This window comes from Myotis nattereri (genome assembly GCF_964212035.1).
Source record: "Myotis nattereri genome assembly, chromosome: X".
Classification (NCBI taxonomy): domain Eukaryota; kingdom Metazoa; phylum Chordata; class Mammalia; order Chiroptera; family Vespertilionidae; genus Myotis; species Myotis nattereri.
In genome coordinates, this window is record NC_138078.1 from 26,410,370 (window position 1) to 26,433,377 (window position 23,008).

At 48.7% G+C, this 23,008-nt stretch overlaps 1 protein-coding gene and 2 pseudogenes across 3 annotated transcripts in view; 1 reads left to right on the top strand and 2 right to left on the bottom strand.

Annotated features, from left to right (window-relative positions):
- Positions 1–23,008, bottom strand: part of LOC308511583 (tryptophan--tRNA ligase, cytoplasmic-like) — a 104,340-nt pseudogene that overhangs the window by 21,954 nt on the left and 59,378 nt on the right. The gene's annotated exons all lie outside the window — the stretch shown is intronic.
- LOC308510941 (protein FAM47E-like) lies at positions 2,420–4,021 on the top strand (the record flags this gene model as incomplete). The annotated part of the gene is made up of 2 exons (XM_081080995.1): positions 2,420–3,071; positions 3,159–4,021. 2 exons carry the CDS (start codon positions 2,420–2,422, stop codon positions 4,019–4,021), a joined length of 1,515 nt encoding a protein of 504 aa, XP_080937121.1.
- LOC308510942 (tryptophan--tRNA ligase, cytoplasmic-like) lies at positions 6,160–7,801 on the bottom strand (annotated as a pseudogene). The gene is made up of 2 exons: positions 7,795–7,801; positions 6,160–7,406 (listed from the first exon to the last, which is right to left on the bottom strand). The product of its transcript is annotated as a tryptophan--tRNA ligase, cytoplasmic-like (transcript).

The window sequence follows — 23,008 nt, forward strand, 5'->3', positions numbered from 1 at the left end:
CCAGAGCTGGCTGCGTAATACTTAGTTACCTGCGCTGTGTTGTTGCTGGGATTAATAGTGAACTTTTAAAGGGCTTTGAATATACTGGGCATTACCTTCAGGCTACTTGTCATTTTTCCTATGAAAATGTCACTTCGTTCGTATCCTTAAATGGAGATATTCTCCCTGTGCTTCATACTGCAGGAAACAATAATATTAATAATGATATTAATAATAATACTAATTTACAAGCAACGATTTCTAGAATAGATTGAGTTCCCACTGAATCGTGGTCACTGATTTTCTATTCCTTAGCTTCATATTTTAATTTATACCAACCATCTTAATTCATCTTAGCTGTATTAATATATTTAATGCTATTTCATTGATTTGCAATTTCAGCCTGCTTCACTTAACACTTACTCAGAAAGAATGTACTTCAAAGGTGATGTCTGAAGAAAATCTTTAAAATAATCAGATGGCAAAAATTGATGGGAAATTGATTATAGGGAAAATATAGTGTTTGTATCTTTAATTGCAAGAGTTTGAGTATTGGACACACTGCCTCATACAAAAGGAGAACTGAACCAATGTGTGCTGAATAACTAAATGAATAAAAAATGTATTTGAGGACAAGATTCAAGTTGCTGCCATGGTTGAAGAATTACATCTAATCTGCAATTTGTGTATTAGTGTATCATTGGCTATGACCAAGAAAAATCCATGCTGCATTGAAATTGTAAAACACCTAATGTTATATGCTAAGGAGTTTATTATTTATTTTTTGGAAGTTGAAGTAGATGGTTATCCTGAGAATTAGGGAAAAAAGTAAAATAGGTTGGTATGGATTTTAAAAGAGGCATTTGTTTCAATAATGTCGGTGTGATCTACAATTTCTAATCATGGAGAATAGCAAGAATTGACGGTACCAGGAGATGGACAGCCCGACTTCACAAAGGGCTGTCCATCTCCTGAAGATGTGAACACTCATGGCCCTCGGGCGGGCTTTCTCCCCATGATAGTTCGGAAGCCGTGGTAGACCTTTGCAAAGGCAGACTCACAAATTGATGGAGACGAAACAAAAAAAGTTGATCATATTTTCTCTTCTGGCCAAAGTAGAGTAACAGGTATCAGATTTATGCCCTGGAGCACGTGAAAAAATAATGAAAGAAAATAAGATAAAATTATGAAAGACACTGGACATCAGGAAGCAGGGACAGATGCCTCACAGATAGGAAATAAATGAGGTGACTCCTATGATGGCTCCACATTCCTTCTGTTTCTAGGCCACAGCTCAGAGAGGTCACGCTATGTAAAGGAGATGGAGCTAAGACACCACAGAGAACAAGGTGGGTAGAGATCTCAAGGCAGACAACCAGAGAGCAAAATGAGAGAAAGAGACGGAACTCTAGAATCTTGCACCCCACAAGAATGATTCAGGGGATTACTGATCAGCTCGTGTGTGAATATTAGAAGCCAGGAAAGAAACCACTGGAAAGGATTCTTGATAACTGATACTCACACAGGGCCTGCAATAGTGACCTTTACTGTCAGCCAGACTAGAAGATCTCTAGCTGCACAGGCATTGAATAATTTACATGGAAGGGTCTTGCTTCAGTAGTGAGGAACAGTTAATTAACCATACCACATGGTCTAACAGTATTTAGCCATGTACTATCACAGGGAACTGCTCTGGTTATTTAAATCAAATCTTAAAAAGGATCCCAAAGAATCAAGCTCTTTCCAAGAAACACAACAGTATCTAAAAAGGGCAAATATTATTTGTAAAAAGAAAATGGATGGTGAACAACACATGGGTTTTAAGTAAAGACAGGATCCATAGTAGGGCACTGACCTATCCTTTGTCCTCAGGCTTTACTATGGCACTGTTTTCCTGATTATGTTGAAATGTTACCTTAAAAGATAATTGATCTTGATTTCTGAGGGGGATTTGGGGTGCCATCTTAAGTTGTATACCCAATGCCTCACTCACTTCACCCATATTTGGGCAGATATCAAAACCTGACGGCTGTGAGTACATAGAAAAAACATGGTTCTCAGAAGCTCCCTCCTTTCAATTGTTACCTATAATTTATCCAGGAGAAATGAAAGTACTTGTATGAAGATGTGAACACGTGAAATATTCGTGACCCCTTGATTTCCAAACAGCTTCAAACTGGAATCAGTCCAAAAGTCCATCAAAAGATGAATGGGGAGCTGACCTGTGGAGGAGTGCCCATACACGGGAACAGTTCTGTACCACAAGCAAGAATGCAACCTTGCCGGCCATCCCCGGACAATGCAGGCTGTGCAGGGGCACGTGCTGACCCACCTCGGGAAAGAATAAGCATGAGTCAGCACCAGGCAATGGTCTCCTAGCAACGGGGCCGCTGGGACAACAAACCCCTGAAGCCACTGGGCGCCCTGGGCCAAGGGCGCCATGGCGTGCCAGCAGTGGCCCTTACCTGAGCCCCACAAGGGGTGGCTGTTAAAGTCGGACCTGAGGAAGAAGGCGCTCATAGAGTCAGGGCTGATCAAGCCGTGGCAGTCAGGGCCGAAGCTGGACAAGAAGCCGGAGCCCAGCAAGAAGTGGCTGCTAGGGCCAGGACCGCTGGAGCCCGTGCCCCTGGGCATGAAATGTAAGCCCTGGTTCAAGGACAGGGACAGGTTGCCTTCCCGCTATCTCTCCAGGCAGAACAACAAGCTTGGGAAGTGCCCCACCTCCATGGACAGCCGGCGGTGGGTATTTGTGAAGGAGGGACTGGACGACTTCAGAACGGGCTGTCCATCTGCTGAAGATGTGATCACTCGTGGCCCTCGGGAAGGCTTTCTCCCCATGATTGCTCATAGAATTCCCCGCCCTCCGCCCAAAAAGATTCACAGGCAGCCGCCCACGGGAGCGGACCTGTGTTCCAAGCTCTCGCCAGCCCAGCGAGCACGGAAGGCCTTTGTAGAGAACATTGAAGCCAGCCTGACCCAGCATTCCTTGGTTAACTGCCCGAATCTGGAGGAAGCTCTCCCTCCAGACCTCCTGCTCAAGGTCCTGGAAGTGCTAGATCCTGACAGGAAGATGGAGGACACGTGGGCGTATTGTGAGGGCACCAAGGAAAGAAAGAAGACCCCCACACACCTGTGTGAAGAACATCCTGAGGAGGTCAACCTGGAGCCTCCCCAGGCAGTGAACCTGGAGCCTCCTCAGGCAGTGAACTTAGAACCTCCCGAGGCAGTGAACCTGGAGCCTCCCCAGGCAGTCCACCCCAAATCTGCCTGGAAGCTCAACCTGGAACCTCCCGAGGAGGACAACCTGGAACCTGAAGACCAAGCCTACGTGGAAACGGCCAAGGAGAGTCTCCAGTCATATTTATTCAGTTTGTTTCCTGAGGAAGAGACAAATGCAGCATGCACAATGGATATCCCCAAGGATCCTGGGCTCCAGAAATCAAGAAGAAGAATTCGTGAATTCTGCAGATGGATCGATGATAATTTTGGAGACATAGGCATTGATGAAGAGGACCTCATGAAACAGTTTCAAGTTGAGTTAGAGGTCCCACTCACCCATAATACAGTCAAAATAAAGAAAATAAGCCAGCTTCCTTTGAATATAAGGCCCTGCAAACAGCTAGATGACATACAGCAGAGAAAATTCTCCATGCAGGAAGGTAACTGGGAAAGGAAACTCCGCAAACAACAAGACCCTTATAAACCCAAACGGGAGAAGATAAGGTATGGAGCATGGTACCTGGACCCCAAATCCTGGAAAAAGCTGGTCAATGACCAGCCCTTTCCCAACCCTAAAGCCGTCCCTGACAAGGAACATTTGACCGATGGAAGGCATCTTGAACCAGACATTATTGATGAACTTTATGGACCAATTGCCTTCAAAGATTTCATTGTAAGCAAGGGCTACAGGATGCCAGGTGTGATTGAGAAGATGTTTATGAGGAAGGGATGGAACTATGAGTCTGTGAAGACTCCTATACACCGAGTAATGAAACTCCTCTCCAAACCCAAAGAGGAGGATTCAGGGGACGAAGAGGATTAGACAATTTTCTATTTACTGCTCACTTGGCTAGTGTGTCTCTCTCATTTTAACATAAGTCAGAATTCACCATGAGTGCCTCACTGTGTATGGACAATTTGATTCCACAATATCTGTAAATTTTTAACACCTATTTCTAATAAAACTTTCTGAATTAGCTTCTGCTTCAATGTGTTATGTATTTTACCAACTATGAAGTAAATATTTATATATACTCCTCTTGGTTTTGGTTGTGTTAGGAGTATTATATTTTCATTTCAATTATTCATTAAAAATGACCATAAATAAATGAATTACTTAAAAAGGATCTTGTTGCCCAGCCTATGTGGCTCAGTGGTTGAGTGTAGACCTATGTATCAGGAGGTCATAGTTTGATTCCTGCTCAGGGCACATGCCCGTGTTGCTGGCTCGATCCCCAGTGTGTGTGTTGGGGCAGGGGGTACATGCTGGAAGCAGCCGATTAATGTTTCTGTGTCATCATTGATGTTTCTCTCTCTTCCTCTCCCTCTCTGAAAATCAGTAAAAGTATATTAAAAATTATGCCAGCTACAACTTGGGATGAATTCCAAGATAATCGTGCATAATGAAAGAACTATCGCTCTGATAATACTCAATTTATAATGCATTACGACAATTATTTTGTTAAGCACAACTTGTAACCCGTAGCCGAAGTAATTTTATGCATTTTTTTAATTGTCCATGGCTACCTTTGCACTACGACATGAGAATTTAGGAATTATCACAGAGATCATATGGCCTGCAAGCCTAAAATATTTGCTATCTGATTTTTTACAGTAAAATTTACTGTCCCCCTGATCTAGAAGGAAAATATATTCATACATATATTAAATCAATTATTCCACTCTTCAGCTGAACAGAAGATAATACATGCTCATCTATGGAATAGAATAAAGTAAAATATTTTTATAAAATTAACTATTTAGTTAGACCTTTCTGAACACTTTTCAAATCTGCCTATGACTTTTAATATCCTTAGGGTCAAAAATCCCTGAGGCATATCATCATATTTATGATAGTCCCTGTTTCTTGTAATATCTCTCCATGTGATGACTTGTCATACAGAGATTTCCCATGACTCCAAAAATGTGGGTGTTAAATGTGAGGTAAAGCAGCCTGAACATGATAAAGACAGACTAACTTTCTTTCCACTGAAATGGCTAATTAATTCAATGGGATGTCCACAAAGGTAGGTTGGCCAGGAAACATGGATTGTATGTCACATATATATTCTATCCCTACACCCACCACCCATGGGACCAAAATTAATTTATTTAGGGTATTGTGCTAAGGAGTCGACCCTTCACCTCCATGAAGGGATTTCCTGGGATATTCTTCTGCTTTCCCAGACTACACAGGGCACAAGACTGAATGTTTTCTTTGGTGCCTAGGGCTGCTGTTTGTTCTCTACAGCCCAGGACACCAGCAAGGCACTGCTCTTTGCAGTCCTCCGAGCCAATCAAGTGTCAGGACAAAGGTTTCTACAAAGAACACACATTCCCCTCAGCTGCCACAGGGTGGGGGCACAGTGTCTGCTTAGGGCCAGTCCCTGGAAGCAGCATGGGGAGGCTCAGGGAAGGGCAGAGGTTCCAGGAGAACACATGAGGTATGGATTTCAGGAAGTGAGCTGGAAAGTTTCTCCCACAGACTCAACTTAATAAAAGGGGCCACCTGGGGCTAATACTCAGTGTGAAAAGCAGCTTTCAAGCTGGGAGATCTCTCAGTCAAAAGCACAGCTAGCATTTCTGTTTGATTTTGGGGGGATGGGCTGAAATAGGCCTGTGCCCATTAAACTTCCTGAAATGAACACCTAGACCAAAGGCTGTATAACCATCAGGCTTTAAGGGTGTATGTAGAGTGGGATGTTGTCCAATGGAGGTCCTCCTAGGGGCAGAGCAGGCAGCTCACAGGGTGTCTTTGGAAAGGATGACACAGGGAGAAACAGTACTGACAGACACACAGAGTTACAGACACCAGGAACCGGAAGCCACGTGACAGAGCCTCTGGATAAATTATGGTTCCTTCTGTGCAGATATAAAATGGGCATTATTGAAAGTCATAGGACAGCTCTGGGCAGGGGTGGGGGTGTGTGTCAAGAATTCTTTGAATATCTCTTCCATAGCCTACTTGCACCTGGACTGGTGCTCTGCCAGGAGGGGCTGCAGGACCTGCATGAGCTCCTTCTTGAGCTCCCAGGTGAGCATGGCTCCACTGCTGTAATCCTTCCTGATCTGCTCCAGCTTGTCCTCATCCTCGAGGAAGAAGGTCATGTACATGAAGGACACGTCCAGGTGGCCATTTCCCCCAAACTGCCTGTGCTCCTCCATGATGTGTCTCCGTCCATAAAACACATACTTGTTGACCTTGGACTTGATCTGCTTGGCTGTGTCTGTGAGGAAGTGGACCAGTTGGGGTCACTGGCACTCCTTTGGGTCAGAGTCCCCTGCAGGGAGGGGAAGAAGGTCGAGTGCAGCAGGGTGGTTTAGGATAGAAAATCCTGGGTGTGACATCTCTTGTCATCCTGAAGTAAGGATCCTGGTTGATGGCACAGGGGCTGAGGCCCTGGACGTCCATCTCGCTCCCAAAGTTCTGTGGGAATGAGTTACTGAAGGAGGGAGCAGCCTGGATGGCAGGAAAGCTGATCTTCCCCTTGCAATCACTGTCTGCAAAGCCAAAAAATGCCTTTCACTTGGTTGAAGGTCACGTGCTTCTGATCTTCACCATATTCTTGTAGAAGTCTGTGCTCACCCCCATGTAGTCGAGGTCAGAGAAGATGGGCTTCTTGATGTCAAAGCCACAGGTGATGATGTCCTTGGCATTTTCCATGGAGTAGCCATAGGCCTGGTCCAGGGTCAGGACTTCCACAGGTACTTCTACTCATCTGCCATCTGGATGAGCAAGAGCACATTCAACATGTCCTGCAGCCACTTTGTGAAAATGAACGGGATGTGGTGGCCTACATGCATGGCTTCGGAAGAGGGGCCCCTGCCCATTTACCAGCGAAACAGCTTCTTGTTTTCATAGGCATCGAGGACTTGGTTCATGTCTCTGTTTGAGAAGAAGGTGCATCTGTGCAGGAAACGGTGCAGTCTCTGGCCCGTGACTCTCTCTATTCTGTTTATCAGCTCTTGGTCAATGTTATTGCTTCCAAACAGACAATGAGCTTGTCATAGTCACTGCCTTTTGCACTGTTCTTTTGTTCATTTCAGGGGTCCACAAAATCCATTTCAGCTTCCATGGCACCTGGACCACTAACCCAGGTGCAAGGTTCTCTGGAAGGCAGTGGCCTTGTAGCTCTCCCCCGTGGCCACGTTGTAGCTCATTTTTAGCAATAACAGCCTCTTCCCTGCAGAATCAATTTCATCCTCGGCTGCGGGGGACACTGAAGAGGTGGCCCGTGGAGTAGCTGAGATCTCTGTGCAGCTGGGCTCTTCTTTTATAGTCTCCCCCCTCTTACTGTTTCCTTTTTTAGGCCCCTTTCCTCTCTTTTCTTCTTGTTCACCCCACCCTGCAGCTATTTGCAGTAAGAATTTCTTAGAAATCAACCAGTTTCTCACAAACACTTGAGCCTCTTGACCAATTCCTCATGAGACAGTCCAATCAGGAGTTGGTTGTGAGTGTGTGTATTTGGGGGAGGGTAGGTGTAGAGACCAATGAAACCCACTCTAAATTCAAACTATTAGCCGGTCATTGCATCATTAGCTGGTCATTAGCCACCCCACACTGCAAGCTGGCCTCCATTTAACCTCCACACTCACTCCCCATCTCACATCCTTAGTCTCAGTATGAGAACTGAGTTTTCATTTGTCCTCATGGGAAGAAAGGCAGACTCCAAGTGCCCTGCGGGTATTGTGCACTAAGGCAATGTTGTGAAAGATCAGTTCTGGGGTCACAGGGACCTGAATTTCCAAAGACAGCTTTGACTTTTTTTAAAAAAAAAAATATTTTTATTCATTTCAGAGAGGAAAGGAGATGGAGTGAGATGAAAACTTCAATGATGAGAATTATTGATCATGTGCCTCCTGCACACCCCCTACTAGGGATTGAGCCCATAACCTGGGCATGTGCCCTTGACCAGAATCAAACATGGGACCCTTCAATCTGCAGGTCAATGCTCAGTCCACTGAGCCAAACCGGTTAGAGCTGGCTTTTTACTTTTCTTTTTATTGCTGAAAGTATTATACATGTCCCTTTTTTTACCCTAGTGACCTCTCCCAGCACCTTACCCCCAAATCCTTCACCATCCCATTGTCTGTGTCCATGGGTTATGCATATACGCACATGATTTCAGTGGTTGAATTCTTCCTCCCTCCACCCTCTCCTTCTTTCCCTATGAGGGTTGCCAGTGTGTTCCATGTCTCTTTGACTCTAGGTCTATTTTTTCATCACTTTATGTTCTTAGTTATTTTTCACATATGACTGAGATCATATGATATTGATCTTTCTCCCACTGGCTTATGCAAATTAACCGCCATCTTTTTTGGGGGGTTAATTTGCATACTCATACTGATTGGCTGGTGGGCATAGCAGAGTGATGCCAATTTCCATGTTTCTCTTTTATTAGTATAGACTAGAGGCTTGGTGCACAAAAATTTGTGCATTGGCAGGGGGGGCGTGTCCCTCAGCTCCACTTGTTCCCTCTCACAGTCTGGGACCCCTTCGGAGATAATGACCTGCTGGCTTAGGCCCGCTCCTGGTTGGCAGAGGGCAGGCCCAATCCCTAAGTGCAGCCCCTGGTCGGGCTCAGAGTAGGGCTGATTGGGGAGTTGGGGTACCACCCTCAGTCACAATCAGGGTAGGGCCGATTGGGGGGTTGAGGTGCCACCCCCTGTCACAATCAAGGCAGGGTCAATGGGGAGGTTGCGGATTCACCCCCTCTCGTGCACAGAGCAGGGCCGATAAGGGGGTTGGGGCACTGCCCCCTCTCACGCACAGAGCAGGGCCCATCAGGGGATTGGGGCTCCGTACCCTGTCACACATAGAGCAGGGCCAATAGGGGAGTTGGGGCACCACCCCCTGTCACACACAGAGCAGAGCAGATCAGGGGGTTGGGGAGCTTCCCGCTATCAGGCACAGAGCAGGGCCGATCAGGGGGTTAGGGTGCCATCCCCTGTCATGAACAGAGCAGAGAGGATAGGGAGTTGTGGCCCCGCCCCCTGTCACACACAGAGCCGCAGGGCGATCTAGGGGTTTGGGCGCTGCCCCCTCTCACACTGCATCAGGGACCAGGAGGCCTCGTGGCTCCACTGATCAAAGTCCTGGGAGGCCTCTCGGCTCTGCTTGTCACCAGGGCAGTGAGGTCTCGCTGCTCAGCTGATCCAGGTGCTAGGAGGCCTCACAGCTCCGCTGATCCCAGGTTCGGGAGGCCTCATGGCTCCGCTGTTCTTGAGTTCGGGCGGCTTTATGACTCCGCTGATCCCGGGTTTGGAAGGAATCGCGGCTCCACTAATCCCGTTGCTGGGAGGCAGATTACCCTTTCACTATATACTATAGAGGCCTGGTGCATGGGTGGGAGCCATTTCTTTTGCCCTGAAGGGTGTCCTGGATCAGGGTGGGGGGGTCCTGCTTGGGTGCCTGGCCAGCCTGGATGAGGGGATGGTGGCTGTTTTCAGTTAGTCACACCACCTACAGGGTGGGTGTCCCCCCTGGGGTGCCTGGCCAGTCTGGGTGAGTGGCTGAGGGCCGTTTTCAGGCTGTCTGGTGACTAAAGCTCCCAACCTCTCCTTTTTTTCTTTCTTTTTTTTTTTTTTTTATTCTGGGATTTATTTACCTTCTATGGCTGTCACTGCAGCTGAGAGCCAGCTTTAGCTCTGAGGCTCGGCTCCAGCTCTGAGACCTCGGCTGCTGAACTCAGGTATCTGGTTTGTTTGGCTTCTATAATTGGAACACTGTTGCAAATCCAGCTTGGCCGGCTGGTTGAAAGCATGGTGTTTATTTAGCTTCTATAATTGCAGCATTGCTTCTTAGAGTGCAGCTCAGAGGCCAGCAGTGGCAGGTGGGGAACCTTGGCTTCCTCCATCACTGAAGCAAGCAAGCCTCCTGTTCGCTTCAGCTGCCTGGCTCCCGGTCGCCATCTTGGTTGGCAGTTAATTTGCATATCACCCTGATTAGCCAATGGGAAGTGTGTTGGAGGTACGGTTAATTACCATGTTTGTCTATTATTAGATAGGATAAACAAACCAAGTGACCAACATGACCAGTCACTATGACATGCACTGTGGCTGGCCAAACGGCCTGATCAGGGGTGGTGCTGACCAATCAACCTCTCACGTTCCCTCCCCTGGGCTGGCCCAGCCCCAATTAGCCTGATTGGGGCAGGCTTCAGGACCCCACCCATGCATGAATTCATGCACCGGGACTCTAGTTCTATCTAATAAAAGAGAAACATGGTAATTAGCGTACATCCGCTACCCTTCCCATTGGCTAAACAGGGTGATATGCAAATTAACTGCCAACAAAGATGGCGGTTAACTGCCAACAAAGATGGCGGTTAATTTGCATACAGAGGTGCAATGATGGGAGGCCATAGGGAAAGGACGGTGATTGGAAATACAGGCCGCAGGAAAGAGCCGGGAGGCACGGCCCCTGGTCATGAATGGGAGAACCGGCCATCTTTGCCCGCCCCCCTGCCGGTGATCAGAGAAGCCAGAGCGGGGCACCGAAGAGGCCGGTGCCTGCCTCTTCCCTGGCAGCCCCTGCCAGGGATGAGGAACCGGAGATCCCATAGCAGGAAAGGGGGGCCTGCAGCTAGTCCCCCTGTGCGCCTGCCCCTGGGTCACTGCAGCGATCAGGGAGCAGGGAAGCGTGGTCTCTAGCCAGCCCACATGTGCGCCTGCCCCTGGGTCGCCATGGCGATCACAAAGCAGGAAAGGGCGGCCTGCAGCCAGCCCTGTGTGTGCCTGCACCTGGGTCACCACTGAGATCCCTGAGCAGGAAAGAGCGGCCTCTAGCCAGCCCCCCTGTGCACCTGCCCCTGGGTCGCTGCAGGGATCATTGAGCAGGAAAGGGCTGTCTCTAGCCAGCCCCCCTGTGCGCCTGCCTGTGGAATCACAGCTGCGATCACGGAGCAGGAAAAGGGGGCCTGCAGCCAGCCCACGTGTGCCCCTGCCCCTGGGTCGCCACTGCGATCCCACAGGAGGAAAGGGGGCACTGCAGCCAACCTCCGTGTGCGCCTGCCCTTGGGATCGCTGCAGCGATCATGGAGCAGGAAAGGGGGGCCTCTAGCCAGCGCCACCTGTGTGCCTGCCCATGCGATTGCCCCAGAGATTATGGAGCAGGAAAGGGTGTGACGTATGGTACCTATTTGCTTTGTTTAACAATGGACAGGTTACTTTGATTTTCTAAATGTATAAGTCATCCCATTCGATTGAATGCATTATCGATTGAATGACTATTCCATTGATTGTTATCATACTGGTCTTAGAGAGCACAGTCTTCTGTACCTGGGAAACAGGACAGCACAGTTACCCTAAATTGTTTTAGTGGCCACAGGTGGTGCGTTCCAGCTGACTCAGTGGTCCCGAGACCAGGAAAGCACAATTACTCTAAACTGTCCTGACAACTCAGTGGTCGGGAGACCCAAGGGCTCTAGATAATGTATACCTGTCAATTCCGTGACGACAAGACCCGAAACTGTAATTAACATGCTTAATTCTGCTTCTGTAATCTGCTTTTTTGGGAGCCAGGTGCCACATTCCAAACCCTGGGATGTAATCAATACCTTTGTGATTTTGCCTATGTAAGTCTGGTTTTGCCACCATTTTAGGGCTATGAGATTTGGGAATGGCCCCCCATAGTCCCGGGTTGCAATAAATGTGACTCTTTAATTCGACTTCTTGAGGCGTCCTTCTGTGATTCGCGGGGTACGTTACAACAGGTGGCCTGCAGCCAGCCATGTGTGCGCCAGCACCTGGGTCACCACTGCGATTCCTGAGGAGGAAAGAGCGGCCTCTAGCCAGCCCCTCTGTGCGCCTGCCTGTGGGATTGCAGCGGTGATCAAGGAGCAGGAAAGGGGGGCCTGCAGCCAGCCTCCCTGTGCGCCTGCGCTTGGGATCACTGTGGTGATCCCACAGCAGGAAAGGGCGGCCTGCAGCCATGCCCTGTGTGCGCCTGTCCCTAGGTTGCTCTGGCAATCCCACAGCAGGAAAGGGCGCCTCACCCTGGCCACAGCTCAAGGGAGAGTACAACATGCAGTGGAGGCCAGGAGCCTGAGAGATCAACAGAGAGGGGCACCTCCCAGGTGTGGCTGGGGGCAGGCCCCCAGCAGACACACACACACACACACACACACACACACACACACAGACACACAAAGAGGACGCCTGCACCAAGCCTCTGCTGCCAGACTGTGGCCATCAGTAGGACATCTACTGAGGGCTCCTGGACTGAGGGGCAGGCTTGGCTGAGGGAACCCCATCCCCCAGTGCACGAATTTCATGCACCGGGCCTCTACTATATATATAATTAAGAACAATGTCAAAAAGTTTACTGACTATCTTTCTTCTAGGAGTTTTCTGGTTTTGCATCTTATAGTTAACTCTGTAATCAGTTTTGAGTTTATTCTGATATATAGTGTAAGAAAATGGTCTAGTATCATTTTTGCATGTATTTGTCCAGTTTTCCCAGCACCATTTATTGACTAGAGTGATGGTGAACCTATGACACGTGAACTCATTTTTTAGTTGATTTTTCTTTGTTAAATGGCATTTAAATATATAAAATAAATATCAAAAATATAAATCTTTGTTTTACCATAGTTGCAAATATCAAAAAATTTCTATGTGTGACAGGGCACCAGAGTTAAGTTAGGGTTTTTAAAATGCTGACATGCCGAGCTCAAAAGGTTCGCCATCACTGGACTAGACTGTGCTTATCCCATTGTATGTTCTTCCCTCCTTTGCCATAGATGAATGGCCCGTATAGGTGTGAGTTTGTTTCTGGGTTCTTCCGTTTCATTGAGCTAGACATCTTATGCCAGTACCATTTTGTTTTGATTACTAGGGGCTTGTAGAATAGTTCTATCAATGCTAGCATGATACCTCCAACTTTGTTCTTCTTTCTCAAGATTGCTGTGGCTATTTGGGGTCAAAATTTTTGGATTATTTGTTCCAGTTCTATGGTAAATGGCACTGGTATTTTGATATTGATTGTGTTGAATCTATATAATCCTTTTGGTACTGTGGACATTTTTTACATTAATTGTTCCTATCCATAAGAAACAGTATATGCTTTTATTTATTTGCTTCCTCTTCAATTGCGTTCTTCAGTGTCTTATTATTTTCAGAGTTCAGACGTTTTACCTGTTTGGTTAAACTTACTGGTAGGTATTTTTGATGCAATTGTAAATGGGATGTTTTCTTAATTTCTTTTCTGATGTTTCATGATTGGTACATAACCATGCTATGGATTTCTGAACACTAATTTTTTATCCTGTAGCTTTACTAAATTCATTTACCAGTTCTAATAGCATTTTGATGGAATCTTCAGGATGTCTGCGTTGAGACCATGGGAACTGTCCCCCTTGGGGGCAGACAGGGCGGGAGGAATGGGTGTCTGGGCTGTGCTGAGAGATGGAGAGGAGACAGAGTAAAGGGCGGGAAGGCCAGTTCCCAGGCGGGAAGATGGGAGGCGGAGGGTCGGTGAGGCTGTGGAGGCCGGGCTCTGCCCGCAGAGAGGGGGGCCTTGATGGTGAACAGGAGGAAGTGGAGGTCGCTGGCGTCACCAGGCCCAGGACGGGGTCAGGCTGTGGGAACTGTGGGAGCGGACGCTGACGTCATTCCGATGAAGCTTTGGGATTCATGCTGAGGCAACAAGGATTCCCCAAAAGGGCTGGGCGGCGGTTAAGGACACAACCACATCGGGACCACATTCACCCAAGCTGCTCCGAGAAACCAAGTGCGGTTGACGTCCTGACAGCGATCGCACTGGTCCTCACGGGTCACACTTTAAAACGCCATGAAGGCCAGGGCCCAGCATGAGACGGGCATGGAATCCGGAGAAGGTCGGCGCTGCCCGCCTCCTCGGCCCCCCTCAGCCCCCCTGTGAGGCCCCCCCCCGCCCCTCCCCCAGGCCCCTGAGTAACGGTCACTGCTTCCGGTCCCCGCAGAGCCAACCGCCACCGCCAGCGGCCCGCAGCCTCCTGCGTGTCTTGTCCTTTCCGCCGCCTGTCTCCGGTGCCCTGCCCTCACCCGGCACCCTCCGAGACCCCAGCCGCCTGTCTCCGGTGCCCTGCCCTCACCCGGGACCCTCCGAGACCCCAGCCGCCTGTCTCCGGTGCCCTGCCCGCACCCGGGACCTTCCGAGACCCCAGCCGCCTGTCTCCGGTGCCCTGCCCGCACCCGGGACCCTCCGAGACCCCAGCCGCCTGTCTCCGGTGCCCTGCCCTCACCCGGGACCTTCCGAGACCCCAGCCGCCTGTCTCCGGTGCCCTGCCCTCACCCGGGACCTTCTGAGACCCCAGCCGCCTGCACCTGTGACCGGCCGGCCTCCTCCACTCCGCCTGGGCCTCTGACCGCTCCTGCGCCTGCAGACATGGCCACTCCTCCGCCCTCCTCTGAGCGCCAGCGCTACCATCCAGACTGCGAGGCCGCCATCAACCAGCAGATCGGCCTGGAGCTCTACGCGGCCTCCGTGTACACCTCCATCGCCGGCTACTTCCAGAGGCCCGACCGGGCCTGGCAGCAGGGCTCCCAGTACTTCCGGAAGCGGGCCCTCAAGAAGAGGGAGCAGGCAGACCGGCTGGTGTGGCTGCAGAGCCAGCGCGGGGGCCGGGTCCTGCTGGAGGACGTCCCCCGGCCGCAGCAGCACCAGTGGGACAGCAGCCTGATGGCCCTGGAGCAGGCCCTGCTCCTGGCGAAGAGAGTGGACCAGGGCCTGCGGCACCTGCACCGCCGGGCCACCCACCGGGAGGACGCCCACCTGTGCGAGTTCCTGGAGAGCCACTGCCTGCACCCACAGGCGGCCTTCCTCCAGGAGCGGGGCGGCCACATCAGCCAGCTGCGCCAGATGCAGGCCCCCGAGTCCGGCCTGGAGGAGGACCTGCTCCACAAGCTCACCCTGGGCGACGGAGAGGAGCACTGACCGGGACTGCCTTCCCGAGAGCCGAGGGGGCCTCCCTGCCCCGTGCCCGGATGCCCATGGCCACATTGCCCGTGCCAAACGGGCACCTCAGTTCCATGTTCAAGGTCCGCTGTCTCTTCAAATAAAGTCATTGGTTCTTAAATAAATAAAGGTCTTTCTCTGATTCCTGTGAGCAAATCCCTCACGTGTCAGTTTTAAAACATGTATCCAGGAGTCTCCATCAAGGACTCAATTAGGTGCAGCTCGGGACCCTGGATGGAGGAGGGAGGAGTGATTCTAAGGGACCCTTATGGAGGGAGGAGGGATTCCATAGGACCTTGATGGAGTGAGGAGGGATTCCATAGGACCCTGAGGGAGGAGAGAGGAGGGATTCCATAGGACCCTATTGAATGAAGGAGGGGTTCCATAGGACCCTGATGGAGGGGGGAGGGGGGATTCCATAGGACCCTGATGGACGTGGAAGAAGGGATTCCATAGGACCGTGATGAAGGAGGAAGGAGGAATTCCATAGAAACCTGATGGATGGAGGGGGGATTCCATAGGACCCTGGATGGAGGGAGGAGGGACTCCATAGGACCCTGATGGAGGGAAGGAGGAGGGATTCCACAGGACCCTGATTGATGGAGGAGGGATTCCATAGGACCCTGGATAGAGGGAGGAGGGACTCCATAGGACCCTGATGGAGGGAAGGAGGAGGGATTCCACAGGACCCTGATGGATGGAGGAGGGATTCCATAGGATCCTGATGGAGGAGGGAGGAGTGATTCCATAGGACCCTGATGGAGGGAGGAGGGATTCCATAGGACCCTGATGCAGGGAGGAGGGATTTCATAGGATCCTGGATGGAGGAGGTAGGATGGAGTCCAAAGGACCCAGATGGAGAGACAGAAAAAGGATTCCATAGGACACAGTTGGAGGGAGGGAGGAGGGATTTGTTAGGATCCTGGACGGAGTGAGGAAGGATTCCATAGGACTCTTGATAGATGAGGAAGGAGCGATTCCATGGGACCATGGATGGAGGAACGAGGAATATCATGGGACCCTGATGGAGGGAGGAGGGATACCACAGGACCCTGGATGGAAGGAGGAGGAATTCCATAGGACCCTAGATGGAGAGAGGAGGAATTCCATATGACCCTAGATGGAGAGAGGAGGAATTCCATAGGACCCTGGAGTGAAGGAGGAGGGGTTCTATAGGACCCAATGGATGGAGTGAGGAGGGATTCCATAAGATCCTGTTGGAGGAGAGATGAGGGATTCCATAGGTCCCTGATGGAGGCAGGAGGGATTCCATAGGACCTTGGATGGAGAGAGGAGGAATTCCTTAGGATCCTGCTGGAGGAGGAAGGAGGAATTCCATAGGACCCTGATGGAGTGGGTGGAATTCCAGAGAACCCAGGATGGAGGAGGGAGGAGGAATTTCATAGGAAGCCTGGATGGAGTTGGGAGGAGGGATTCCGTACGACCCTGATGGAGGGAAGAGGGATTCCATAGGGCACCGATGACGGGAGGGAGATATTCCATAGGAGGTAGGGAGGTGGTATCCCATAGGACGCTGGATGTAAGGAGGAGGGATTCCATGGGACCGTCATGGAGGAGGGAAGAGGGATTCCAAAGGATCCTGATGGAGGAAGGAGGAGGGATTCCATAGGGCCCTGATGGAAGGAGGAGGAATTCCATAGGATCCTGATGGAGGGAGGAGGAGGGATTCCATAGGATCCTGATGGAAGGAGGTAGGAGGGATTCCATAGGGCCCTGATGTAGGAGGGAAGAGGGATTGCATAAGACACTTATGGGGGGAGGAGGGAATCCATACGACCCTGATGGAGGGAGGAGGGACTCCATAGGACCCTGGACAGAGAGAATAGGAATTCCTTAGGATCCTGATGAATGAGGGAGGAGGGATTCCATAGGACCTTGGATGGAGGAAGGAGAGGGAGTCCATAGGACCCAGATGGAGCAAGGGAGAAAGTATTCCGTATGATCCAGTTGGAAGGAGGGAGGAGGGATTCGATAAGATCCTGGATGGAGGGAGGAGGGATTCCATAGGACTGTGATGAAGGGAGGAGGTATTCCATAGGACCCTGATGACAGGAGGGAGGTGGGATTCCATAGGACCCTAATCGAGGGAGGAGGAATTCCATAGTACCCTGATGGAAGGAGGGAGGATTCTATTGGAACCAGATGGAGGTGGGAGAAGGGATTCCATAGGACCGTGATTGAGGAAGGAAGAGGAATTCCATAGGACCCTGGATGGAGGAAGGAGGGATTCCATAGGACCCTGATGGAAGTAGGAGGAAGTCCTTAGGATCTTGATGGGGGAGGGAGGAGTTATTCCATAGGGCCCTGATGGAGGAGGGAGGAGGGATTCAATAGGATCCTGATGGAGGGAGGAAGGAATCCATAGCATCCTTATGGAAGGAGGGTGTAGAGATTCCATAGGATCCTGATGGAGTAGGAAGATGGGCTTCCATACGGCCCTGTTGGAGGAGGGAGGAGGGATTCCATAGGACCCTGAAGGAGGGAGGGAGGAGGGATTCCATAGGACCATGGATGGAGGGAGGAGGAATACCATGGGACCCTGATGGAGGGAGGGGGGATTCCATAGGACCCAGATGGATGGAGTGAGGAGGGATTCCATAATATCCTTATGGAGGAGAGAGGAAGGATTCCACAGGTCCCTGATGGAGGGAGGAAGGATTCCATAGGACCCTGGATGGAGAGAGGAGGAATTCCTTAGGATCCTGCTGGAGGAGTAAGGAGGGATTCCATAGGACCCTGATGGAGGGTGGAGGGATTCCAGAGGACCCTCGATGGAGGAGTTAGGAGGGATTTCCAAGGACCCAGATGGAGGGAGGGAGAAAGGATCCCTCGGATCCTTTTGGAGGAAGAGAGGAGCGATTCCATAGGATCCTGGATAGAGGGAGGAGGGATTCCATAGGACCCTGGTTTCCGAGAGGAGGGATATCCTAGGACCATGTTTCAGGGTGGGAGGACGGATTCCTTAGGATCCTGGATGGTGGGAGGAGGGATACCATGAGACCCTGATGGAGGGAGGAGGGCTTCCATAGGATCCTGGATGAAAAGAGAGATGGGTATTCCATAGGATTCTGATGTAGGGAGGGAGGGAGGAGGGATTCCATAGTTCCCTGGATTGAGGGAGGAGGGATTCCATAGGACCCTGGATGGAGGGAGGAGGGATTCCATAGGATCTTGATGGAGGGAGGAGGGATTCTATATGACCCTTATGGAGGTGGGAATAGGGATTCCATAGAATCCTGCATGGAGTAGGAGGTATTCCGTGGGTCCCAGCATGGAGGAGAAGTTATTTCATGCGAACCTGGGTGGAGGAGGAGGTATTCCGTGGCACCTGGGAAAACAGAAAATTAACCTACACCTTATTAACAATGCATATGAGGGTGCAGATAGGTGGATGGTCTTCGACCCTTTGAATGTGGATGAATGTTCATGCTAAATGTATAAAATATATCCTTAAAATCACAGCTGTGCTTACCTCTGGTAAAAGGGTGAATAGAATGGGATTGGGCATGGATTAAAAGAAAGTATTCTTGTATTTAACCTACAGTTTTTGGTTTACTAAAATATGCAGATATTAACATTTGTTAACATCTGGGTAGCAAGATGGAGACCCCTTACTCTAAGAACAGAGTAAATGAAATTGCAACACTGCAGATGATCCTTGGTCAATTGTGAGAGTAAATAGCTGCTCTGTGAAGAGCAGATCTGTTTTAACTTGCTCAGCTCTAACCCTACCCCATCCCTCCTTACATAGGACAGTAAAGATCTTTGGCATCTGAGCCTTTTAATCTCCCTAACTACACTCCAAGACAGTGAATGAATTTAAGACAATTACAGACCTGCAGAGAAGGGAAACAATAGGACACATTTTCCTACAAGCAAAAAAACAAACTACTGTTCTAATGTGAGAAATATTGTGTTTATTTTGGCATCAGAAAGTGTTCCTATTCTACCTATAAGCTCTATGCCATGTATCCCCAAATGAGAAAGAAACTGAATAACTAACACACTCCACTCTCCCATTTTGAACAAAACCCTAGTAGTGAAATGGACATCACAATTCTAGATCAGATCCATGCTACTTACCGAGGTGAATCAAGTAAGTCCTTTATTCATAAATATAAATGGAAAAGGTTTGCCAGATGTATGAGGAGGGTAAAATAGAGGATCACAATAAACACACAAAACTATGTCATTGTGGGGGAAAACTCAGATAAAATATTGAAATAAAAGATAATTTTACTAAAAATTCAAATTCCTATTCTCAGAATTTTAAGGGAAGAAAATAGATTTATAAAATTAAAATGAAATATCTACTATAGAAGGAAACAATTAGAGGACAGATCAAGCACTTGCAAGATAGAAGTATTTGCAACAGCATGGATTGACCTGGAGAATATTATGCTAAATGAAATAAGCCAGTCAGGGAAAGGTAAGTATCACATGATCTCACTCATATGTGGAATCTAATGAACAAAATAAATCCATGAAAAAATAGATCCAGAAACAATGTCATTTTGATTTTTAAAAAAATGAAAACTAAAAGGGGAAGTCAGTGGAATATTCTGATGTTGAAAAATGTTGCCACATTACAAGGTATCAGAATTATCTTAAATGTGCTTATTATAAGTGATCCAAGTCATGGTAACAACTACCTGTAAGACACAATCTTCACACGCTGTCTATTTAAGAAGCAAAAAAAGGGGACAATTTAGAAAGGTAAGTACTCTACATCAATAATCACTCTTCAGAAATGTTTGCCTTGGGAGATGGTAAACAACTACAGCAGGCTCTTTTTCAATAGCCATATTTCCTAATGTTAACTGTCATAGCCAGAGTAGGATGAATACTTGGAAGATGCTGATGTTCATACAGTAATGTAACCTCTTGTATTTAAGAGTGAAGAGAGCTCTAGAAACATTATTTGGAACTCCTGATGCTCATTCATTATGTTTCATTGGCTAATTTTATATATATGTATATATATCTCCTATCTAATAGTAGACAAACATGGTAATTAACCGTACCTCCGACATGGCTAATCAAGGAGATATGCAAATTAACTGCCAACCAAGATGGTGGCTAATTTGCATATGGCAGGCAGGGCGGGGCAGCGCCATCCTGCCTGCCTTGCTGCCATCCAGGCCTGCTATTTGCGACCGGGGCAGCAGGTGGCCCTTATGAGAACAGACCCAGGGCTGGCAGCGGGACCACAGAGATCAGCCAGCAGCCACGCCCACAAACGGCCCTCCCGCAGGGATCCCTGGCTGACAGTTGCTCATGCACTGCTCTGCCAATGGCCACGCCCACAAACGGCCCTCCCATGGGGATCGGAGGCTGCCAGGTGCTAATGCATGTATCTGCCAAAACGCACACCTGGGCTGCCTTTGCCCTGCGCAAACTATGCAGCTGGCAGAGGGGAGTGGGGCCGCTGGGAGCAGGGCGGGAACTTCCCGGGGTTTGCGTCAGGCAGCCCAAAGCAGAGTGCAACTATCCCAACAGGTAGCTGCTTTCTCATTCACTTACTTGCTCATTCATTCACCCATTCACTCACTCATTCACTCACTCACCAAACCCTCTCAGGTCCATGGCACCGGGCCAGGCACAGAAGTTGAAGTAGTATAAGACAGAGCTATGTCCTCAAGATGTTAGTAATTCAGTATGCAGCCAGGAGAGGGGTCCCAGGCCACTGGGAACAGGGGGGAACTTTCCAGGGTGGGCTTCAGGGAGCCGTGTGTGAGGCTGGAACTTCTGCCATGTTGCCATGGCAATGCGGCAGAAGTTCCCGCCCCTTAGCTGCTTGTTCATTCACTTACTTGCTCATTCATTCACTCATTCACTCATTCATTATTCACGCACTCAACAAACCCTCTCAGGTCCATAGCAGCAGGCCAGGCACTGAAGATGAAGCAGGATAAGACAGAGCTATGTCCTCAAGATGTTAGTAATCCAGTAGGGCGAAGCAGACACATGAACGAGGCAGTTGTATGCACAGATGCAGTGTACTAGGTTCTGTGAGGGCTGTAACATACGCTGACTTTGTTCTCTTGACAAAATGGGGCCTCGGGAGCCAGGCCGCCCAAGCCTGTAGGCCTGTGCCTAGGCCAGGAGTGGCCGGGGTCCCGGAACATGACAGAGGGTGCAGGTCAGGTTGAGGGGTCTAGCCCCACCCCTCACCCTCACCCCCAAGTGCACAAGTTTTTAGAGAGATAGGGAGAGGGAAAGAGGGATAGAAACATTAGTGATGAGAGAGAATCATTGATCAGTTGCCTCTTGTAGGCCCCTACCGGGGATTGAGCCTTCTTGCCCCCACCACCTGGGCAGGTGACCTTCAACAAAATGTTACCTGGGACACTTCAGTCCCCAGGGTGAGGCTCTTGGCGAATCTTCTGAGCTTGGCGTGTCAGCCTTTTGAAAAAACCTAACTTAACTCTGGTGACATGTCACATATAGAATTATTTTTTACATTTGCAACCATACTAAAACAAAGATTTATATTTTTGATATTTATTTTATATAATTAACTGCCATTTAACAACAACAAAAAAATCAACCAAAAAAATGAGTTCGCGTGTCACCTCTGACATGCGTGTCATAGGTTCGCCATCACTTCTACCAAATGGTCCAAAACAGCTAGGATTCACTTGATAATTTCAATAAGGGGTAAATGTAATTTCTGTTGCACATCTATCACTCCTCTTTGGAAAAAGTATATGTCATATGACAAATAGGGACAATAGTGAACTTTTTTTTTAATTTATTGCTTAAAGTATTACAAAGGGTATTACATATGTGTCCATTTTATCCCCCCGCCCTAGACAGTCCCCTAGCCTCCCCTATCCCCCAATGTCTTATGTCCACTGGTTATGCTTATATGCATGCATACAAGTCCATTAGTTGATCTCTTACCCCCCTACCTCCTGCCCCCCAACCCTCCCTGGCCTTCCCGCTGCAGTTTGACAATCTGTTTGAGGCAGCTATGCCTCTGTATCTATTATTGTTCAAAAGTTTATAATGGTCTCTATTATCCATGAATGAGTGAGATCATGTGGTATTTTTCCTTCATTGACTGGCTTATTTCACTTAGCATAATGCTCTCCAGTTCCATCCATGACGTTGCAAATGGTAAGAGTTCCTTCCTTTTTAGAGCAGCATAGTATTCCATCGTGTAGATGTACCACAGTTTTCTAATCCATTCATCTACTGATGGGCACTTAGGCTGTTTCCAGATCTTAGCTATGGTGAATTGTGCTGCTATGAACATAGGGGTGCATATATCCTTTCTGGTTGGTGTTTCTGGTTTCTTGGGATATATTCCTAGGAGTGGGATCACAGGGTCAAATGGGAGTTCCATTTTCAGTTTTTTAAGGAAACTCCATACAGTCTTCCATAGTGGCTGCACCAGTCTGCATTCCCACCAGCAGTGCACAAGTGTTCCTTTTTCTCCACATCCTCTCCAGCACTTGTCGTTTGTTGATTTGTTGATGATAGCCAGTCTGACAGGTGTGAGATGGTACCTCATTGTTGTTTTGATTTGCATCTCTCGGATGATTAGTGACTTTGAGCATGTTTTCATATGTCTCTTGGCTTTCTGAATGTCCTCTTTTGAAAGGTGTCTATTTAGGTCCTTTGCCCATGTTTTGATTGGATTGTTTATCTTCCTTTTGTTGAGTTGGATGAGTTCCCTATAAATTTTGGAGATTAAGCCCTTATCAGATATGACATTGGCAAATATGTTTTCCCACACAGTGGGTTTTCTCGTTGTTTTGTTGATGGTTTCTTTTGCTGTGCAGAAGCTTTTTATTTTGATGTAGTCCCATTTGTTCATTTTCTCTTTAGTTTCAAGTGCTCTAG